The sequence below is a fragment of the Struthio camelus genome, chromosome 3 (assembly GCF_040807025.1).
Source record: "Struthio camelus isolate bStrCam1 chromosome 3, bStrCam1.hap1, whole genome shotgun sequence".
Lineage (NCBI taxonomy): Eukaryota > Metazoa > Chordata > Aves > Struthioniformes > Struthionidae > Struthio > Struthio camelus.
In genome coordinates this window covers 145,639,537-145,657,691 of record NC_090944.1, presented here as the reverse complement: position 1 = coordinate 145,657,691, position 18,155 = coordinate 145,639,537, and the positions used below count along the sequence as shown (strand labels likewise).

Sequence of the window (18,155 nt, the reverse complement as noted above, 5' to 3'; positions counted from 1 at the left end):
TAAAAACAATATGAGAGAAAGAGAGAGAAGGTTGGAACAGCAACCTCTTGCAACTCTCATTCTTATCAGACAGTAGCGTCTTTATGGTCCAAATGACATGAAACAATGGCTACCATATGACTCTGAAACTCCTTCCCTCATTCAAATATCACAACCGCCTTCACCTTCCTCCCTGAGTCCATCATTACAAACAGCAGACAACTGGACAGCTTCATCAGAACTCAGAGTTCTCTCCTTTATCATGCTTGGTTTTTTCATTCCTTCTTAATATCCATTCATTTTAACGTCCAAAAACTTTGAAGTATTTTTTTTTCTTTTAAAAACCTTATCTTCATGAATGTCCTTTCCTCCAGCAGGTCTGGTGATCTGTGGAGACTGGTTGTGCACAGCTTAAAAATTCTGTAAAGTTTTAAATGATTTTTTTAATGAAACTGCTGAACCACTGTATGCCTTTGTGCGTGTATAGTCCCAGCATCTATTGTGAGGGCTATGTCACATATCTCATTAGCCAGAGAAAACAAAAGCTTTGATGACCCTCTGTTATCACTAGCCTGAGAGATATGTGACAGAGCCCTGAGAAAGAGGGTTGATTCATTACACCTTGATGGCTTCAAATCAAAAGGGAGCACCCTCTTACATGGGGATGGTCACATTAAAGATTAAACCATTTTTCTCCAGTTTCCCTATTGAGAGAACACAGGATTTAGAGAGTAGAAATTCCACAAACATGTAAAATATTAGCATTGTTCCATAAAAACCCAGCCAAGAGGCTCATGTGGGAATTCATAAGGATAAAAGACATTCATCCAGGAATAGGAAAAGAAAGGGAGGGAGAGAGAGAGCATGCTTGGGTCGTACTGTACTTCTAGGAGCTGCTGAGAAAAAAGGGAGGATATAAAGAAGTTACGTTTTGGAGACAGTATCTTGAATCCTTAGGCAACTCTAAGCTAAGCCTAGAGGATATCCACTGCTGCTGGAAGAACTCTTTATTGTTTTACCTGCTGTCTTACTACTTTACCTAAATGTGTGTTTTTCTTGTGCTCGTAAGTAAAGAGCGATTGTTTGATTCTCTGCAAAATCTGTATCTACTTCCATCAAGCTATGTGTCCCAAAATGCCACAGACCACAGTGCTACAAGGTTCTGTCTTTAAAAAAGTGTATACTGAAACTGCAGGGTTTCTGAAGCTGAAGGCTGCCCACAAGACTACGGAGAGCTGAGCTGTGAGGTCCTATTTTTGCTGACATGGACATTATGCATATAGGCTTGAGACCACCCCAAATTACATGCACTTAACTGTGCTAACTGAATCAAGGCATACCTGATCTATCTTGCTAATGGAGCAACAAAACAAGAATAGGAATTAATAGGTCTAAACAGGGGTACTAGAGAGAGCAGAACCTGGAAAGAATGTAACGATGTTATCTAGAAGAACTCAATCCGTTAACGGGAGAAAACAAGTGGACAGAAGCAAGCCCAGGGCACAGAGCACTGTGGTGCAGTTTCTTTCACATGTTTTTTTGGACATATACTTTAGCCAATACCAACAAGAGGTTGGCAAGGAAGGCTCTTGACTTTTTTGGGCTATGAATGGGCATGCAAAACTGGTAAGACATGAGGGAAAGTGAAGCTGGAAAGGGAACGACGAATTGCAGAGAATCCAGAACAAGTCCTGCAACCTTGCTCCTTCCAAACCAATACTCACCAGGCTACACCTCCTGCAGCAAAAGAGACTGTTCCTCTGGGGACAGCACCCTAGCGCCTGTGACGTACACCAGAAAAAAGGACAGCACGTACCAGCTCAAGAGAAGATAAAGGGAGCAAAGTATCATGCTATGAGCCCCAGACAGAGCAGGCTGATGGATGTCCTGAAGGGACGCTCCCCCAGGACTGCAACAGTACATGTGTGATCGCCCCGTCAGGAAGGGAGGCTAAAGGAGGTGGAGTGAACAAAATTCTGATTTTTTAGAGTTGCTGAGCGCATACAACTCCCATTGAAGTTCCCAGTAAACACTTAACTGTTTTTGAAAATGAAAGCAGAGGTGGGTTTTCCCAAGACCAAGAAAATAGTCTGTATCACAGGTGAGTTTATAAATCAAAAGTCCTGAAAGATTCCTAAAAGTTCCTCAGTTATGCTGACATGGCTATTTTGTGTTTCTCTTTCATTTTCACCCACTGTGTTACCAGGATATATACAAATGCCCATAATTAAAACACTCTGCATGATTCCAGCTGAAGTCGATCAACAGCATCAGCAGTATCCCACTGCTTTGGTGGCAACATGCATTTATAGAGACTTTGAGTTTAATTTCTCTCTTAACTTGCTTTTGTCTTTGGAACTGTATTAGTAAACCTATTAAAGCCTGAGGCTGGCAGAGAGAGAGTTAATACATGTCCCAGAAAAGGCAAGATATTGCTAACCAGCCAAAATAGATGAGCACGTGCTCTTGGCAGAGAGTGCTGAGGAACCTCAGCTGATTCCTGGAGGGCAGGGGTGAATAAACTGCCAGGAGGAAATTGCTAGAGCTCTAAGGAGAACTAGAAGTGACCTTTCATCTTGGAGAGGGGTGAAGTAAACAACACTTATCTCGGATTTAGTGCAGTTGAGACAAGCAGCACTTTATCTCTATACCATGCCACGGAAGTAAAGTAGTTATTTTCCTGCTTTTATGGTGTAAGCCACCTCTGCTTTTTCATCCCGGTTTCAAGTTAAGCTGTAACACCTCCTTATGGAAAGATCTTTGTAAGGTCAATAGGTTATGGGCTTTCACAACTTGCCATAAACCTCTTGATGCAGTTCAATCTTTTGCAAGCATAGTTCGATCTCTCTGTAGTGTGTAGATATTTTTCCTCCGAGAAATTTTCTAATTCTCAATTCCTATTCCTCTTGGAAGGTACCAAGAGACATCGAATCCATATTCCTTCTATTTGGGATACTTTGGGGTTCATAGACATAAATTACTGTCTTTCCTTTTATACACAGTTGGAAATTCTAGCAGGAAGAAATCTGATGTCTTTTTTTTTTCTGACAGCTGTTTTTTTTCCAACTCTTATTTTTACTACACCAATGACATTTTGATGCCTGATACACCGCAATGATTAGAAATTTTCCATCAAAACTCTTGTTAGAATACAAATAGAGCTTTTGATTAGAATAGTGCTGGGGCAGGGGGTCATTTCTGATGAATTTCAGAATTTTTTTCAAACTTTCTAAAGTTTGACTCTCGATGAAACAATCCTCATTAATCCTTACCTCCAGTTCTGACTCTCTTCCATCTTAAAGTTTTTTTTTTTTTTTTACTATTCTCTCCTTCCATAAAAAGTCAGAACTTCCCAAGCAGGAACAGGGAACATTTTTCAAACAGTTCCAGTTCTACATCTGTTTTTTTCCTTTTTTTTTCTGAATAGCTTAGCACCCAGGAGCTTCATTTGTTTTTACTGCCAGCTTTTGAAGGTTAAGACCTTTTGAATATCCAGTTCATAAGTACTGCTTGGGCTCTCTCCTTTTTCTAGCTTTATGCTTGGTTCACACAATTCATTTCAGTGCTGCCATTTGTAATACTATAGCCTACAGGAAGGAATGCTCAAAATAGGACCAGGGCTGGATCTTTCTATCTTTTCCACCAGGCCTCAAACCTTCCAATTGCTGTGCCAGTTTCTAAACTCTGTATCTCTTTTGTACTGTGTTGAGGCTTACCTTACGCTCTAGCTATATCTCGAAGAGAAATTTACAGAACTTTATTCTCAAATAACTGCACCTGGCGTTTGATTCCTCCCCTTATTTTGCAAATGATTGGACATAACGGGTAACTCATACTGATCCCATGACTGAAAATTTTCAGGCACTATTTTATAGCCAGAGTAATAAGGCTTAGTAAAAATTGTTTTGATAGCTATTGTCCCAGGGTTTAAGAATCTGGCTGGGTATACCAGGTTAGCCCGTCTCATAATGAGCAATCCCTTGGTCCACAGATAACCCCCACCGGAGTCCACACCTGACTGTTGCCAAGCTCTAGGAGATGATGACTAATTCTCCATCCATATGTTAACTTAGATCTGCATATTGCAGCGTAGTCCAGTTTCAGCTTAAAACAGAATTATATCTCCTTGAGGAAGAAGAACTTTCATATACTGAAGAAGGCCTAAGGATCCCAGTCGGATTTCCCAAAGAAAACATTCAACTCATATGAAATAAAAAGTAAATAAGTAACTCATATTAAATAAATGTTTTCTGAGAAATCTTAAGGCTGCAGTGTACTCATTCTAGAAGTCAGTACATTTTTTCACTAGTAGTGCTCTGCAGACACCACGCCTCTTAGAACAGCTCTTCTTTCTACTTGAGCCACAAAGGCAAGCTGTGGCATTAGTTACAAGTTATCATCTCCCAACTTCCTTTGGACATCTAGCCGATTAGGACATAGGTGGCATCTGTTGTCACTAATTAATTCATGTACAAAGAAGGGAAAGAGACAATAAGAAACCCTTTTGCTGCCAAATGAAAATACCTGGGGGAGATCCTCAGTTAATGCAAATGGATGAAGCTCCTCTGCTTTGACAGACTCAGTGAAACTCTGCACATGTTGATCCATGGAAATCAGTTCACAGGATCTGTACCCAGGAAAAGTTAGGCTTGCATTAGTAATTAAATACTAACTGTGTGGTTTTGAGTCTAAAGCAGTATGTTGTTACGAGGATCCATGTATGTATACCCTGTAGGAACGCTGATAGGAAAATAAATCCATCAAACACAGAGCCAGCTGGAAAAATCTTTTACGCAAGCTTAGCCATATCATAACTAAAATACTGGAGTCTGATTTCCACACTAAGCACTTTGGCCCAGTAACAAATTTCTGCCAAGCAACGACACGCTGTACCTAAGTCAGGAAACATCAGTGAACATTGATTCACACACAAGAATAGGAAGCTACTGTGCCTCCACAGAGGTCAGCCAGACTAAGGATATTCAGCAGTCTGCAAAAACGAAACCTGTACTCCCACATCAGCTCATCCAAGAAGAAAAAAATTCTTAAAATCAACAAAGGCAACAGCTAGCTTTTCAATTTCTGATTTTTTCTGAATGTATCCTTCTAGTTAACAGGTATCAACACCGTTTTTCCAGCACAGATCCTATTCTTCAGTGTCACCTGCCCCACCCCCTGACCTCTTCTTTGCTATTTTGTCAGACATCTCTTACACGGATTACTAAGGAGCACTGCACATTATGGACAACTTTAGAGAAGTCTCTGTAAACTGGCTGCCTCAGGTTCTTGGAAACACACATGTTAAAGATGAACAATGAAGGCCATGGACAAAATAAAATGAGCATCTTCCCTTTTGGTCATTAGATCAGACACATATCAGAAGATTCAGTGTTTATACTGTATACAGACGCTTGAACGCAACTCATTTTCATATGCTAGCCCCTGCTCTGGTAATGTAAAGGGTTTTTTGAAGGAAATAAATTAAAATTATACTAATCTTAAGACTTCCCTTACATTTGAAGAATATAAACACACACATTCTTAAAACTAAAGAACACGTAAAGAAACCACAGAATAAAATGTAGTTCAGTAAAAACTTCTAATTTAGAAAGGAAAAAATAATTCTAAAATACTGCTGCCATATCGTATTTTCTAAATGTCATTTGAAGCATTTGGTCTGAAGGACAAACAATCACTAATGGCATTGTATGCTAACAAAATTATTATCTCACCTGTACTTCATTTAGGAGGCAAGTTTCTTATTTTATTTACTTTTCCGCTACCCTTTTTTTCCAGGATCATTATAAAGTGTTATATTGACACAAGTAAGCAGAGAAGTTCCGTAATTTAATCTCTGCCATTAAAATTTCAGACTTAACAGAAAAGTAACCTTGCCTGTTCATCAAGTCAAGTGAAATTCAGGAGGCGGTACTTACAGGTTCAGCTGCGTGTTTTATATTTCAATAAAGAGTGAAAAAAGAAGCACAATTTCTTACCATCACACACCAATTTCTTACCATCACACACCTGTACTTACATCAGGTGAGAAAACAGGAAACAGATTCCAGTGCACTGTGACTAAGTAGGCCTAATTTATTAACAGTATAGATCACAACCTAGGCTAACTACTGCTGGTGTTATTCCGCTGAAGTCAAAAGATTAAACCAAATCAGGCACATCATTTTTTTAATTTGACTATGAGTCTATTGCGTAAATTTTGCTAATCAGTATGGTAAGTCATTGTTCGTTGACTATTAAAATGTGATGTGTATGATGTTTCTGAAATGAAATTTAGAAAAATGTATGTCTTCAAGACTGTGATAACCACTAAGACACATCATAGCTATTCTTCAGTCCTTAGCTGACTGGGGCTCAGGACAGCTAGGATCTCACATAATATATCAGCAAAAAAATTAGAAATTGAATAAGGACTATTTGGTATATGTGCTTATATGCTCAGGTCTTGGGTTAGACTTCTGTGTGTCAAGTTGAATACATAACACATATATGAAATAGCAAGCTGATGCCTTCCACGAGACAAAAACATGCCAGTGTCTACTGCCATAAAGTGGTATCCAAAGGCATTATAAAATATGCTACCTGTAAATTTTTCCCTGTTCTCTCATAAGATTCACAGAGCAGAATAGGTAGGGCTACTCATAATGTACTAGTCAGGTGCATACCTGGCAGAAGAGAGAACAAAAGGAAGGTTCAGTTTCCATTGTTTGCTATACTAAAATAGTTTGAAATTGAAATTGCAATCAACAAGAAAAAAACAAGAAAAAAGAAAGGAATAAGGAATGGATCAAAGCTTTTTGCTTTTTGGGTCAATTGCTGGACCCAAAGCTGGGTCCAGCAGCAGTTTGCTGGAGCCACTGGTTACATTTGAAAAGGTACAGGCCCTGCTCAAGTTCCCCTCTTCTGCTCTTACGGGCACTCAGCTCCTTCGTGGGTGAAACACTAGAAAAAATGTTCATGAAGGAAGGAGAGAGAAACCTGGAGAAAAAGTAACATAGAAAATACAGAGGAAAGGAGACTTGAAAAGACACACAACAAAAATAGAAACTTTAGAGATACTATCTGTTAAAATCAAAGTCCTTAGTGACTATGCGTTAACTGAGTTTTTTTTTTTTTAAGACTAATCACATAACCATGCTTCGGAAATTTTATGTGTTTAGCGAAAGTCACATCCCATCCACACAGAGCACGCTTCCTCACAAATGTCATCTTCCTGCACCAAAACCAGCTGGCACTTGAGCAGTTCTAATCTTCATCAAAAGCCAAAGAATCCATTTTCCTATGGCCTCATCATCTGAAATGGCTGAATAACAATAACTAAAGGGAAGGCACTCGCCTTTGAAAATTTGATCCCAAGGAGCAGAAGTTTGGCAAGTTGTAGGCAAATGTTATAGTCTTATAATTTGAAGTATGTGGCGGCTTTAATAGACAGCCACGCTACCAGCTCAATCACAGTAAACAAACAGGCAAAGGCCTGAGCGTGAGAGGTGTCCCCAGGCAGGCATGCAGGTTTATTTGGGCTCGAGATCTTACAGAGTTTTTCCTTTGTCCTTCAGATTTTGCTCAGGCCTTGGGCACATGTGACATTGGGAAAAAGCAAAAGGAAGCAGATGCATGGGGTGTGGGAAAACACTGCCCTCCTCAGAAGGGTGTAGTAGTGGATCTGTAGCTTTTATTGTCCAGGAATTTCAGGAAGCCTTCTTCCTTTCCAAGGCAAAACTCTCCTGGGGCAGCGCTACTCAGCATCCTCCCCTTCATATGGGAGGATGCCTTCTGTATCTAGGCAACTTGCTCCAACACAAAACTAGTAAGGGACATGTCCTGCCGCTGTTCCTGGTGTGTATACCATCGCTCCCTTCAGTGGGCAGTCCACACTAAGTCAGCAGTGAGTCCCGAAGTAAGCATAAAAACCATGATAAATACCGTGTGTTTTGCTTCTACTCCCTCCTCTAGTACATCCCTTCAAATGTTTTAAAGCTGAGAGAGCAAATGGAGACACACAGGAGCACCAATTTCACATACCAGCTGCAGGAAAAAGAAGGGGCAAGGTACCCGCCGTGGAGGGCAGCCTAAAGGGTGCTCGGCAGTCACTGCCGGTGTGATCCCTGTTACTATCCAAAAGCACCACACTACTTCCAAAAGGGGAAGAACAAAATGGATGACTAGTGAAATATAATTTATGCATAGCATGCTATCTGTTACCATAAATGAATATTAATTACTCAGTCTATTCTATTTTAAATGGGAAATTTGCTGTCCCTTACCTGTGTTGCTTACATGCAACTTGTGCCTAAAATTGTACCTATCTCAAATACCTCGCTCCAACAATGAGAATGCGTACAGCTGAGATGGGCTATGACTATTAGGCAGGCTTTCCTCCTCTCACAGAAAGTCCTTATTTAATGTACCTGACATGTCTTTGCTCCCTGTAATACAATGGAAAGGAAAATTGTACTATTTTGACTTCTGTGTGCAGATCCTCTTCACAGAATCACAGACTCACAGAATGGCCAAGGTTGGAAGGGACCTCTGGAGATCATCTTGTCCAACCTCCCTGCTCAAGCAACGTCACCTAGTGCAGGTCGCCTAAGACTCTGTCCAGATGGGTTTTGAGTATCTCCAAGGACGGAGACTCCACCACCTCTCTGGCCAACCTGTTCCAGGGCTCAGTCATCCTCTCAGTAAATAAGGTTTTCCTCATGTTCAGTCAGAGCTTCCTGTGTCTCAGTTCGTGCCCGTTGCCTCTCATCCTGTCCCTGGGCACCACCAAGAAGAGTCTGGCCCCATCCTCTCGACACCCTCCCTTCAGATATTTGTATGCATTGATAAGATCCTCCCTCAGTCTTCTCTTCTCCAGACTGAACAGGCCCAGCTCTCTCAGCCTCTGCTCATGAGAGATGCTCCACTCCCTTCATCGTCTTAGTAGCCCTTCGCTGGACTCGCTCCAGGAGCTTCATGTCTCTCTTGTAATCTGGGAGCCTGGAACGGGACACAGTACTCCAGCTGCGGCCCTACCTGGGCGGAGTAGAGGAGGAGGATCACCTCCCTCCACCTGCTGGCAACACTCTTCCTAATGCAGCCCATGGGATACCATTGGCCTTCTTGGCCACAGGGGCACCTTGCTGGCTCATGGTCAACTTGTCATCCACCAGGACTCCCAGGTCCTTCTCCACAGAGCTGCCTTCCAGCAGGTCAGCCCCTAGTGCAGGACCCTGCACTTGCCTTTGTTGAACTTCAGAAGGTTTCTCTCTGTCCATCCCTCCAGCCTGTTGGGCTCCCTCTGAATGGCAGCACAGCCCTCTGGTGTATCAGCCACCGCTCCCAGTTTAGTATCATCAGCAAACTTGCTGAGGGTGCACTCTGTCCCTTCCTCCAGGTCAGATGGGTTAAAATGGTCAGAGGAAAAATTTAAACGTTAAGGATGGACACAGTCATGACATTATTTTCAAGGTTGTTATTTTCTCATTTGTTTGTAGAGTCTTGATTATGCTGAAACTTCCCCAAAATTTCCCCGTTATTGATATCACGCTGGTCTTACTTCACTGGAGACTGTAAGAGAGGGAGGGCTGCCCACCATATTGTCTAAATGCACACACAGCTGAAAAGGGATAGTTAATTAAACAAAACAGTGGTTTATCTAAGTGCATGTTTAATCCATTCACATCACTATTGCATTTATGTTGGTAAGTTCAGCTCACTTAGCATATCATACATTTACAGTCTTAATTCTGTGATAACTGATTACTGCTTTGTCTCTTTGTTTGCTTCTTTAGATGTCTGCTTCCTTAGTTTTTACTTCAGATCCTGAAAGCAGAATGACCAAATCTTTTTCAGGAAATTATTCTGCCTTAAGCATCAACTTTCGGAAATGCATCATCAGATCTTCTGGGAAATTGCAACTCTTACATTGTTAGAAAACACAAGTCATAGCACTTTGCAAGCGCAGCTCCCCTACACAAGCTGAAATCATTGCTACAAGTTTACAGAGATTTCTGTTTCGTATTTTGCTATATCATTTCATAAGTGAATCATTTAAAAAGTTACATTTTGTTTCAACTAATCAAAATATTTGTAATAGGTTAAAGCTGAGTTGCATGTAATTTCGAGTTTTTAAATGTATAAATTCATTTGGATGTATTTGGTTGCCTAAAATTCAGAAGAGAAATTGTTAAATGGGTTTTCATCTCTTTGTTTTACTGACTGCTTGTTCTTAGTAAAAGACAAAGGAATTTTACACCATGAAGATTAGCCAATACATGATGATGTGTTTATAGGCATCATGTACATCTTTGCCCATGTGCTGTATGGCACAACATGCAGAAGAAAATGCAAGTTAGAACATTTAAGGTTTATCAGTAAGTTTTGGGAGGGCCTGTACTGTGATGTTTCAATTAACGAACAGATATATTAAAAGTAAATGGGGAAAAAAATCATCTGAATGATTTTAGAATAATCCCATATTTAAAAACTTTTTATAATATTATGTAATTCTAAGTGATGTGCACTCTGAAAACTAAAAGACGGAGCTTCTAAGAAGAGTCTGTCTTCGCCCCGTGTGGAAGTGTCTTAATTTCTGGCAGCTTTAAAGGTTTTAGCCTCATAGTCAAGTGGGCCAAAACCTCTGTTCATAGGAAATCAGTGAATTATGTCTATGGTTTGTCCCCTTAGCCGTCCTTTTATTTCTTATTTCAGAAGAGCCACTATCAATACAAAGATCAGATCTGGTCCTCATTTAAGCAGAAGCATATTAATATTTTAACTGGAATTGCAGCAGGGTTGAATTTTGTCCTCAAACCCTTCACTAGGCTTTTCGATACTGCTGAAAACAAATAGGTGGTTTTCAAATCTTCACTGGCTGCTTGCAGCAGGGTATTACAAATATGTTTACTCACCAGTGTCAGCCCTCCAACCTCCAAATATGAATTTCCTTACCAAAGTCTGTAATAGCGTATAACAGAGAATTAACTGTCCTACCATCTACATACAGTCACTGAGGCACATTTTCATCTCTTCAATTCACTGATGTCTAAGAAGTGAGCTCAACTAACCTTAATTCAGTATTTAGAGCACATATAATCTTAAAAACACTCTAATTATGCAAATGTTACACTATGCTGAATCACTGAGTGCTTCACGTGACTACATTTTCCAGGTTCCAATAGGGAGAGAAAGCACTGCCCTCCTAGAGCTCTGTAATTCAAGTCATGCAATCTACAGTCTATGGAGCTTTTCAAGAGAAAAGTTTCTGGCAAAGTTTAAAAAAGTGAATGCCTAAAGCTACACAGTTAGGTGCTAAGCTAACTAAGCTAAAATCCTCAGTTGCTTATCATGAAAATTATTAGACATTAGAATAGCTAAATAGTCACAACTGCTTTACCTTCAACAGCAGTGATTTTTCTTAACAAAGTAGAAAAAGGAAAATGGAAAGATCAGAAATTACCAGAAGAGACAGACTGAAAGTTGCTATTTTTCTAATTCAATTAAAATAAAACAAAAGAAAAGAAAAAAAAGAAAAAATCTTGGCGTGCAAGCCAAGATTTTAGCCATGTGCTTTCCTAGCTAACTGCATGTATTGATTTGTGGTAGTGAAAGGGAAAACCTGGAACGACCTAATTTACTCTTCTCAGGAAGCTTCAGATACTCAATTTGCAACAAATGACAAATAATTTTAGGCAATGATTCAAAATTTATAACTTTTCCCAGAATGAAACACAGTATAGCAATAGTATGAGGAGAATACGAAATATGAACTACTGTAAACCTTAAGCAGGCTCTAAAGCAATAGACTATTAGAAGATAATAAATTCTCATGTTCTGATTCTGAGGTCATGCTTTCAAACTTCTCTGTATAACACGAAGGATTAAGGTTTCACTCAAAAAAAGCTGAGTGTCAGTACTATTCCTATTCCTGTGACTCCAGGAACTGGATCCTTAAGAGTAGCAGGAATATCACAAGGTTTGGTGACACTATAGGGTAATAATACAAGACACACTACAAAGTTAAAAAAAAAAAGATTTTTTTTTTCTGTGCTAGAAACGTAATAATTTCAATACAGTTCAGAACAGAGACTAAATCTAACCAATCAGATACACTGGAATTCACAAAAGATGGTCTATCGAAAAGGTCTGCTCTCAGTTTTCATTGTCAAGGCCAGTCATTGCTTGCAGCCTTCCAGAGCAAGAATGCAGCTGTGCTACAAAGCGGGGAAAGGTTGTGCCATGCCATGGTGACATCCATAGCACGTGATCCGGGAGATATACACCGTAAGCAGCGGCACTCATGAATACAGTCTACAACCACGTTCCTGCCCTCTCCAAAGTCAGTGGTGCCATGGCTGGGAAGCCATGTTTTCAAAAGAAAGTTACATCGGATTAACTGAATAAAAATAATTTTAAATAAAGTAATGCAATAAACCTAGACTGAGAATTCTGTTTCATGGACAATACAGTGGCATTTGATTATTGATCTTATTTGGAATAAACCACGCAGATTTTGAAAATATCTGAAAACGGGAATAGAGCCTTAGGGTCCTTGATTCTGAGCCAGCCCACAAGACAACCTGCTTCAGAGTAAGGCAAGGAAACTGGCAAGAAATCAGGCAGGTTCCTAATTCTTCTTGGCAAGGCACAAACCCTTACTGTTCTCCAAAGGAATCTGAATGACATCAAACTGTTCCAAACTGGCTTGATTGTGATGAAAGGACATATTTCAAATAAAAAAATCCTTCAGAGCTTTTCCATCCAGCTCTATGGGGCCCAGGGTAACAGTAAACTAGCTTTATTTCAGTTTTAAATGGACGAGGGATTGAATTAAGCTAAAATGTAATCAGCCTCTTAAAACTAGTTTGAAAATAGATGGAATTTAAATGGGTGTAACTTCCTTGTCTACCTTTCAAAAGGCACTGGCTTTGTTGAGAACAGCTAGCTTGGGAAACTCCTCCTCTCCTCCATCACTGCTCCCTCTCCTTGCAGCAGAGATCACTGATGTGCTATGGACTGTGGCACAGGGATAGAAACAGGCTGCTGGGGACACAAACATCGTAAGCCAGCTTTACTGCTGAAGTCGCCGCAACAAGAAGTTACATGTCATGCCATGTTTCCATAATCAAGTTTAACCCGTCATAAACCCAAGCTGCTTGCTTATTTATCTGTTTATTTTGCCAGGCTAATTTGCATATGGATCAGTTCCTTGATCTCGTTCGCTATGTAGACATATTAATTGTGGTTCTCATACAATGGAGAAGCTGGGTTTGTCCTATCATTAGCAGGACATGTTTATGCCTTGCCCAAATGACTGCGGAGCTGTTGCTTTGGGGACCTCAGACCTTAATGGAAGAAATGATCCCAGAGTGGACCCACAGGAAGTGACATGTGGTACTAATATATTTTTCAGTCCTGGCAATAGTAGTTTTTGTGACAGACATTTTATTTTTTTTTACAGTGATTCACTGTTAAAGAATCTACATATAATAATTAATTTAAAAATAAATTTCTTTAAAAACTAAAAAATGTAAGTAAAATGTCTTTGTGTGAACACATGGTTTTCTTTTGTAGGATCTCATCCTGCCTTGGTATTTATTAAAATTTACTTTATCCTGAAAGGATCTTGGGACCTTTAAACGAAACCCTTTGGGGCTGTAATACTGGGGCAAAACCTGCTTTCGTTGCTTAACTACAATGATGATTTTTCCAATAAACAAGATTTAGTGAACTTACGTGCAAATTCCAAATGGTGTGTTGCACTCCCAACACTGAAACAAGGACGTTTTACTTCCTCCGTTTTTAACATAACTCCCCAACCCAGCTACGCTTACCTTGAAATCTTGCCAGTTGCTAGTGCCATCCAAAAACCCTGACTCAAAGGTGGATTTTGAAAAACACCCGATGTACCTGGAAAGAAAGAAAATGTGAATAGGCAGGTATTGTGAGTGCAGTTTTTGTGAGAAAACGTGAGGCTTACTTAGAGGAACTTGTGTGCCAGGGGTTAGGACAGAGAAGGGAGAGAAAGCATCTGCATGAGAAGATGAAAGGTGAGGAGAAGGGGTGGTGCAGCAGGATGCAGGTGGCACTCGCCGGTGCCTGCCCGGCGGCCTCCACGCTCGTCCTCGCCGGGGCAGGCCGGCGGGCGAGGGCATCGCGAGCCTCCCTCGGCCTCTGCACTAAGGGACGAGGCACGCAGTCTCAAATAGCAACCGCTCTTTTTAAATCTGGAGGGTCGTGGGTTCAGCGCTCAGAGAGAAAACAAACGCGGGTCTTACACGGGCAGCCAAAGGCCAGCCGCACGGCCGGCAGCCGCCCGCGGCATGGGCGCCCACCGGCATGGCAGTGCCACGCGACGGCGCGGGCCCTGCCGATGCCACTTTCTGGACTTTTCTGGGCCCTGGGGCAGAGTGACGCGGACGGGGGCTATGTAAGGGCGACTCTGGGACAGAGAACGATCTCCATGGCGCTCCCTGAGGATGGCAGCGCCCCTGCGGGTGCCACCATCCCATGTCGCCCCGGGCGGGCCCCAGCGCCTACAAGTCCCGACAGGCCCCGCGCCGGGCAGCGGGGGAGGGGGAGGGAGGCGCGCGCTGCACCCTGGGGGCTGTAGGTTTTCCAGGCAGCGGGGGAGGGCGGACGCCGGTCTGCGCGCGAGGCGGTGGCGGCAGCTCCGCGCCGCGCTCGCCGAGGCGGCGCGCGGGGCAGCGGGGGCGCGCGGGCGGGGCCGGGGCCGGCTGCGGCGGCGGCTGCGCAGTGCGGCGACCCGGGCGGGAGGCGGTTAAACCGCCTGGGCGGCGGGGCCGGTCGCTGGAGTGTTTACACGCCCACCCTGTGGAGGCAGAGCGGCGCTGGGGACGGGCGGGCGGGCGGGCAGGAGGGAGGACAGCTCGGGAGCCCTCCCCGGCCCCGCAGGCTCGGCACAGACCTCTGCCGGCGGCGACCCTCGCGGCAGCCGGGCCCGGGCTGTCTGCTCGTCCCTCGTCCCCCCCCCTCCTCTCCTCAGGCACCTGCCCCCCGCAGCCGGCAGGTCTCCTCCTCCCTCGCAGGGCCAGGAGGCTCTCTGCCCCCTTCCTTCCTGCCTTCCCCTCCGCGCACAAACAACGGGCGCAGCCGAGGAGCTCCTCTTCCCTCCTCTCGCCCAGCAGTCAGGGCAGGGGGGGAGCCGTCGGGTCGCCTCTCCCTGCGAGCGAGGCGTCTGCCTCTGCCTGCCCTCTCCTCTCCTCACAGGTGGGGAGGGTTCCCCCTCTCCCCACCCCGCTCACCAGGCGGGTCCTTTTCCGTCTCCTTTGCTGGTCACAAGGGATCGCTTTGACCGGACCGTCTCCCCCTTCCTGACCTTCCTCCCCTCCCGTCAGGTTTCTGTGCGCCGTCCCCCCCCCCCCCCCCCGGCATGTTCTCCAGAAAGAGCCATGCAGATGTCAAGAAATCTACACAGAAAGCGCTGGACCCGAAGAAGGACGTGCTGACCCGCCTCAAGCACCTCAGGGCGCTCCTGGGTGAGTCGGTGGGGGCCGGGAGCGGGTGGCGGCAGCCTCGGGGCAGGGGCCGGGCGGGAGGAGGGGAGCCTCAGCGGCTCACCGGCCGCCGGGGCCGTCGCTCCTTGTGGCCGCCGTGGGGCTGCGCGCTCCGCCGCTCGGTGGGGTCCTCGGAGCAGGCCCGAGCTGATGGGAGCGAAAGGTGCCACCACTTCCTGCTGCTCAATGAATGGGTGCGCGGTTAAAATCCATGAATCCCAGAGGCTGCGGCTCTCGGGTTGTGAGGACAAGAGTCTGAGCAGGGGGGGGGGGGGTTCCCCTTACTGAATGTGCTTCATTGTTTGCCTGTCTCCCTTGTAGAGGCGTCTAAATCTCGTAGTCAGGGTCGGCGCTCCATTGTGTCAGGCGTTGTCTACCTGTGTGATGACAGTATTGCTGCTCTGCTGTACAGCTTACTGGCTTAAGTGTAAAGCGAGAGACCAGGGCAGTAAAAGCAAGTGCTCTAGGAAGGTGATCGTATCCCTTCAAAACGAAGGAATTCACTTGCAAACTGTGTCTGATGCTTATGTGTATAAACTGGGTGGCTATCTCTTCAGAGTGACTGAGCAGTTCAAGGGTATGTAAAATACAACCTCCCCCTCCCCATTTCTGTTATGAGCTTCTCATAGTTTTCAAATCTCCTATCTCTTATCCATTATCCATTGCATAACAAAGAAGTCAAACTAAGGCTGGGAAGGGTGAGGAACCAAAAGGAGAGGAAGAACCAGAAGGAACTTTTTTTCTCCTGCTGAAGAAAAACTGCTAGTAGATTTGCACTGTTGTCTGAGACCAACCTTGAGGCAGTGGGTAGTTCACTGTACCCTGCCTCCTACTTAACTGTTCGTGTTTCAGTCTAAGTCGAATCATTTTGTATGCTACCAGATGTGGTGTGACTCATCTGTTAGGACTACTGGCTTTTAAATTAAATTTAAAATTTAAAACTTCCTTATGCTAAAAGGAGACAACTTCTTTGTAGAATTAATATCTCTCTAATATCAAGTTCACACTGAAAGGACCCAGTAGAATGGGTTATACCTTTCATGATATTCATGATATTCCAGGAAACTTAACAAAGTTATATCTCTGAAGTGAAATATAAATCAATTATTCAAATTCTTTAGCAACACTTAGTTGAGATATTCTTCACATACTTATGAATAAAGTGCGCAGTCTTGTTTTAAGCTGAGTTTAATAGAGGGCAAGCTCAGGTTAATGTTTTGTGGAACTTCAAGAACCCCTAAAGCCCCAGCATCAAAACTCCTGTAAGATTAGCATGCTATATTTGTATCTCTTTACCCTTTATGTCAAAGAAATCTTTGATGTGAAATGTGGTTTAGAATTGTGTACTTGATAGGCTGTTGACTTTTTCATGGGACTGTTACTAGAAAATGGATGTTGCTGGAGTACTTGTGTCATCTGGTGATTTCTCTTCTTCTAGTCCCTTTGTAAATATTGAGTGTATTCTTTGTGCAGATGTTATAAAGTTGATATGGCAGCACAAATCATTTAACAGACTCTCCTAAACTACTTTTTTGCTGTCATGTTTTCAGGTTCTATTGAAGCTTTACCTGCCCAGGTCTTACAAGATGGCATGTATGTGGGCATACGTGTAAATAAAATATAGGGAGACTGAGTACACTGTATATTGGCTAAGTATCTTTCTCATAGAAGTAAAATAGTTAAAAGAAAAAAAAAAGTAGTTGAGGCTTTAAAAGAGAAAATATACTCTTAAGTTACCTACTTGGATTTTGTAAATTAAAGCAAAAAATTAGATGTTAAGAGTAAAAAAACCCCACACCCTAACATTGCACAAAAGAATAAACAGAAATGTAGTCACAGCAGAATGTTCAAACCTCAGAGCTGTGAACTTTTAGCTACTGCTGGCCTTCATTTTGGTAGAATTCTTTGAAGACCTGCTACTGCATTTCTTGGTCAAGCAATGTAACTGATGTATTCTGGGAATAGTTTTCACTATGTAGTTTAATAGGAAGGTGGTTGTAATTGTTTATGGTCAGATAACCTAAGAATTTTCATTAGAAGTAGATCAGTGTTGAACAGCTTTGTTTTAAGAACTTTGTTTGTTTTTTGGGATAGATGATATTTATTTTGAGTCTATGTTAGGGATGTTAGGAAACGTACATTTATTTATGTAAGTCAAAACAGTCTTAGCATGTGCAGAAAAAGATTTGAGGTCCTTTAGTTCTCTATTTGTAATGCTTGTTTATGTATGTATGTGACAACTTCCTGGATACTTAACCTTGGACCTGCTGCTTAATAAAATTGGGATTCTGGAAGGAGTAGAGATTTGAAATCTTATGATGTTTGTTGTTATAAAGTCTTTTCTGTATGTAGGTAAGTGGAAAAAGTACAGGTGGAACAGGATGGATCATTAGACTGTTAAAGTAGCTAAAGACATTTTTTCAAATACGTGAACGCTAATTTGAAGTACATCTAGTAAGATTCATATTTTTCATGCAGACTCTGTTGCACATATGCATCTCTGAACTTCACTTGAAATAGTGGGAAAGTCATATTCCGTTGTAAGACGGAGAACTTGAATGTTCCTATTACTATATGTCCTCACTTAGTACTTTTCTGTCTCTTGGGGAGGATTCTGCAGCAAAATGAAAGCATGATCGTGGCACAGGAACGTGTGCTAAA

At 42.7% G+C, this 18,155-nt stretch overlaps 1 protein-coding gene and 1 long non-coding RNA gene across 5 annotated transcripts in view; one reads left to right on the top strand and one right to left on the bottom strand.

The window, feature by feature from the left end:
• LOC138066912 (uncharacterized) overlaps positions 1-13,947 on the bottom strand; it is a 40,097-nt gene extending 26,150 nt beyond the window's left edge. The window contains exons 1-2 of the long non-coding RNA XR_011140606.1: positions 13,812-13,947; positions 4,504-4,606 (exon numbers count right to left, since the gene is read on the bottom strand). This is a non-coding gene — a long non-coding RNA (uncharacterized lncRNA). The remainder of the gene's footprint in view (positions 1-4,503; positions 4,607-13,811) is intronic.
• A 788-nt stretch (positions 13,948-14,735) lies between these two features.
• The window catches only part of RALGAPA2 (Ral GTPase activating protein catalytic subunit alpha 2), a 197,857-nt gene continuing 194,437 nt past the window's right edge, over positions 14,736-18,155 (top strand). For 2 of the 4 annotated variants that reach the window (XM_068940778.1, XM_068940776.1), the window contains exons 1-2: positions 14,736-15,207; positions 15,336-15,476. In XM_068940778.1, coding sequence (XP_068796879.1) covers positions 15,371-15,476 — 106 coding nt within the window. In that variant the 5' untranslated portion in view covers positions 14,736-15,207; positions 15,336-15,370. Of the gene's footprint in view, positions 15,477-18,155 lie in introns of all 4 variants that reach the window. The other 2 variants (XM_068940780.1, XM_068940777.1) reach the window with 1 other exon arrangement.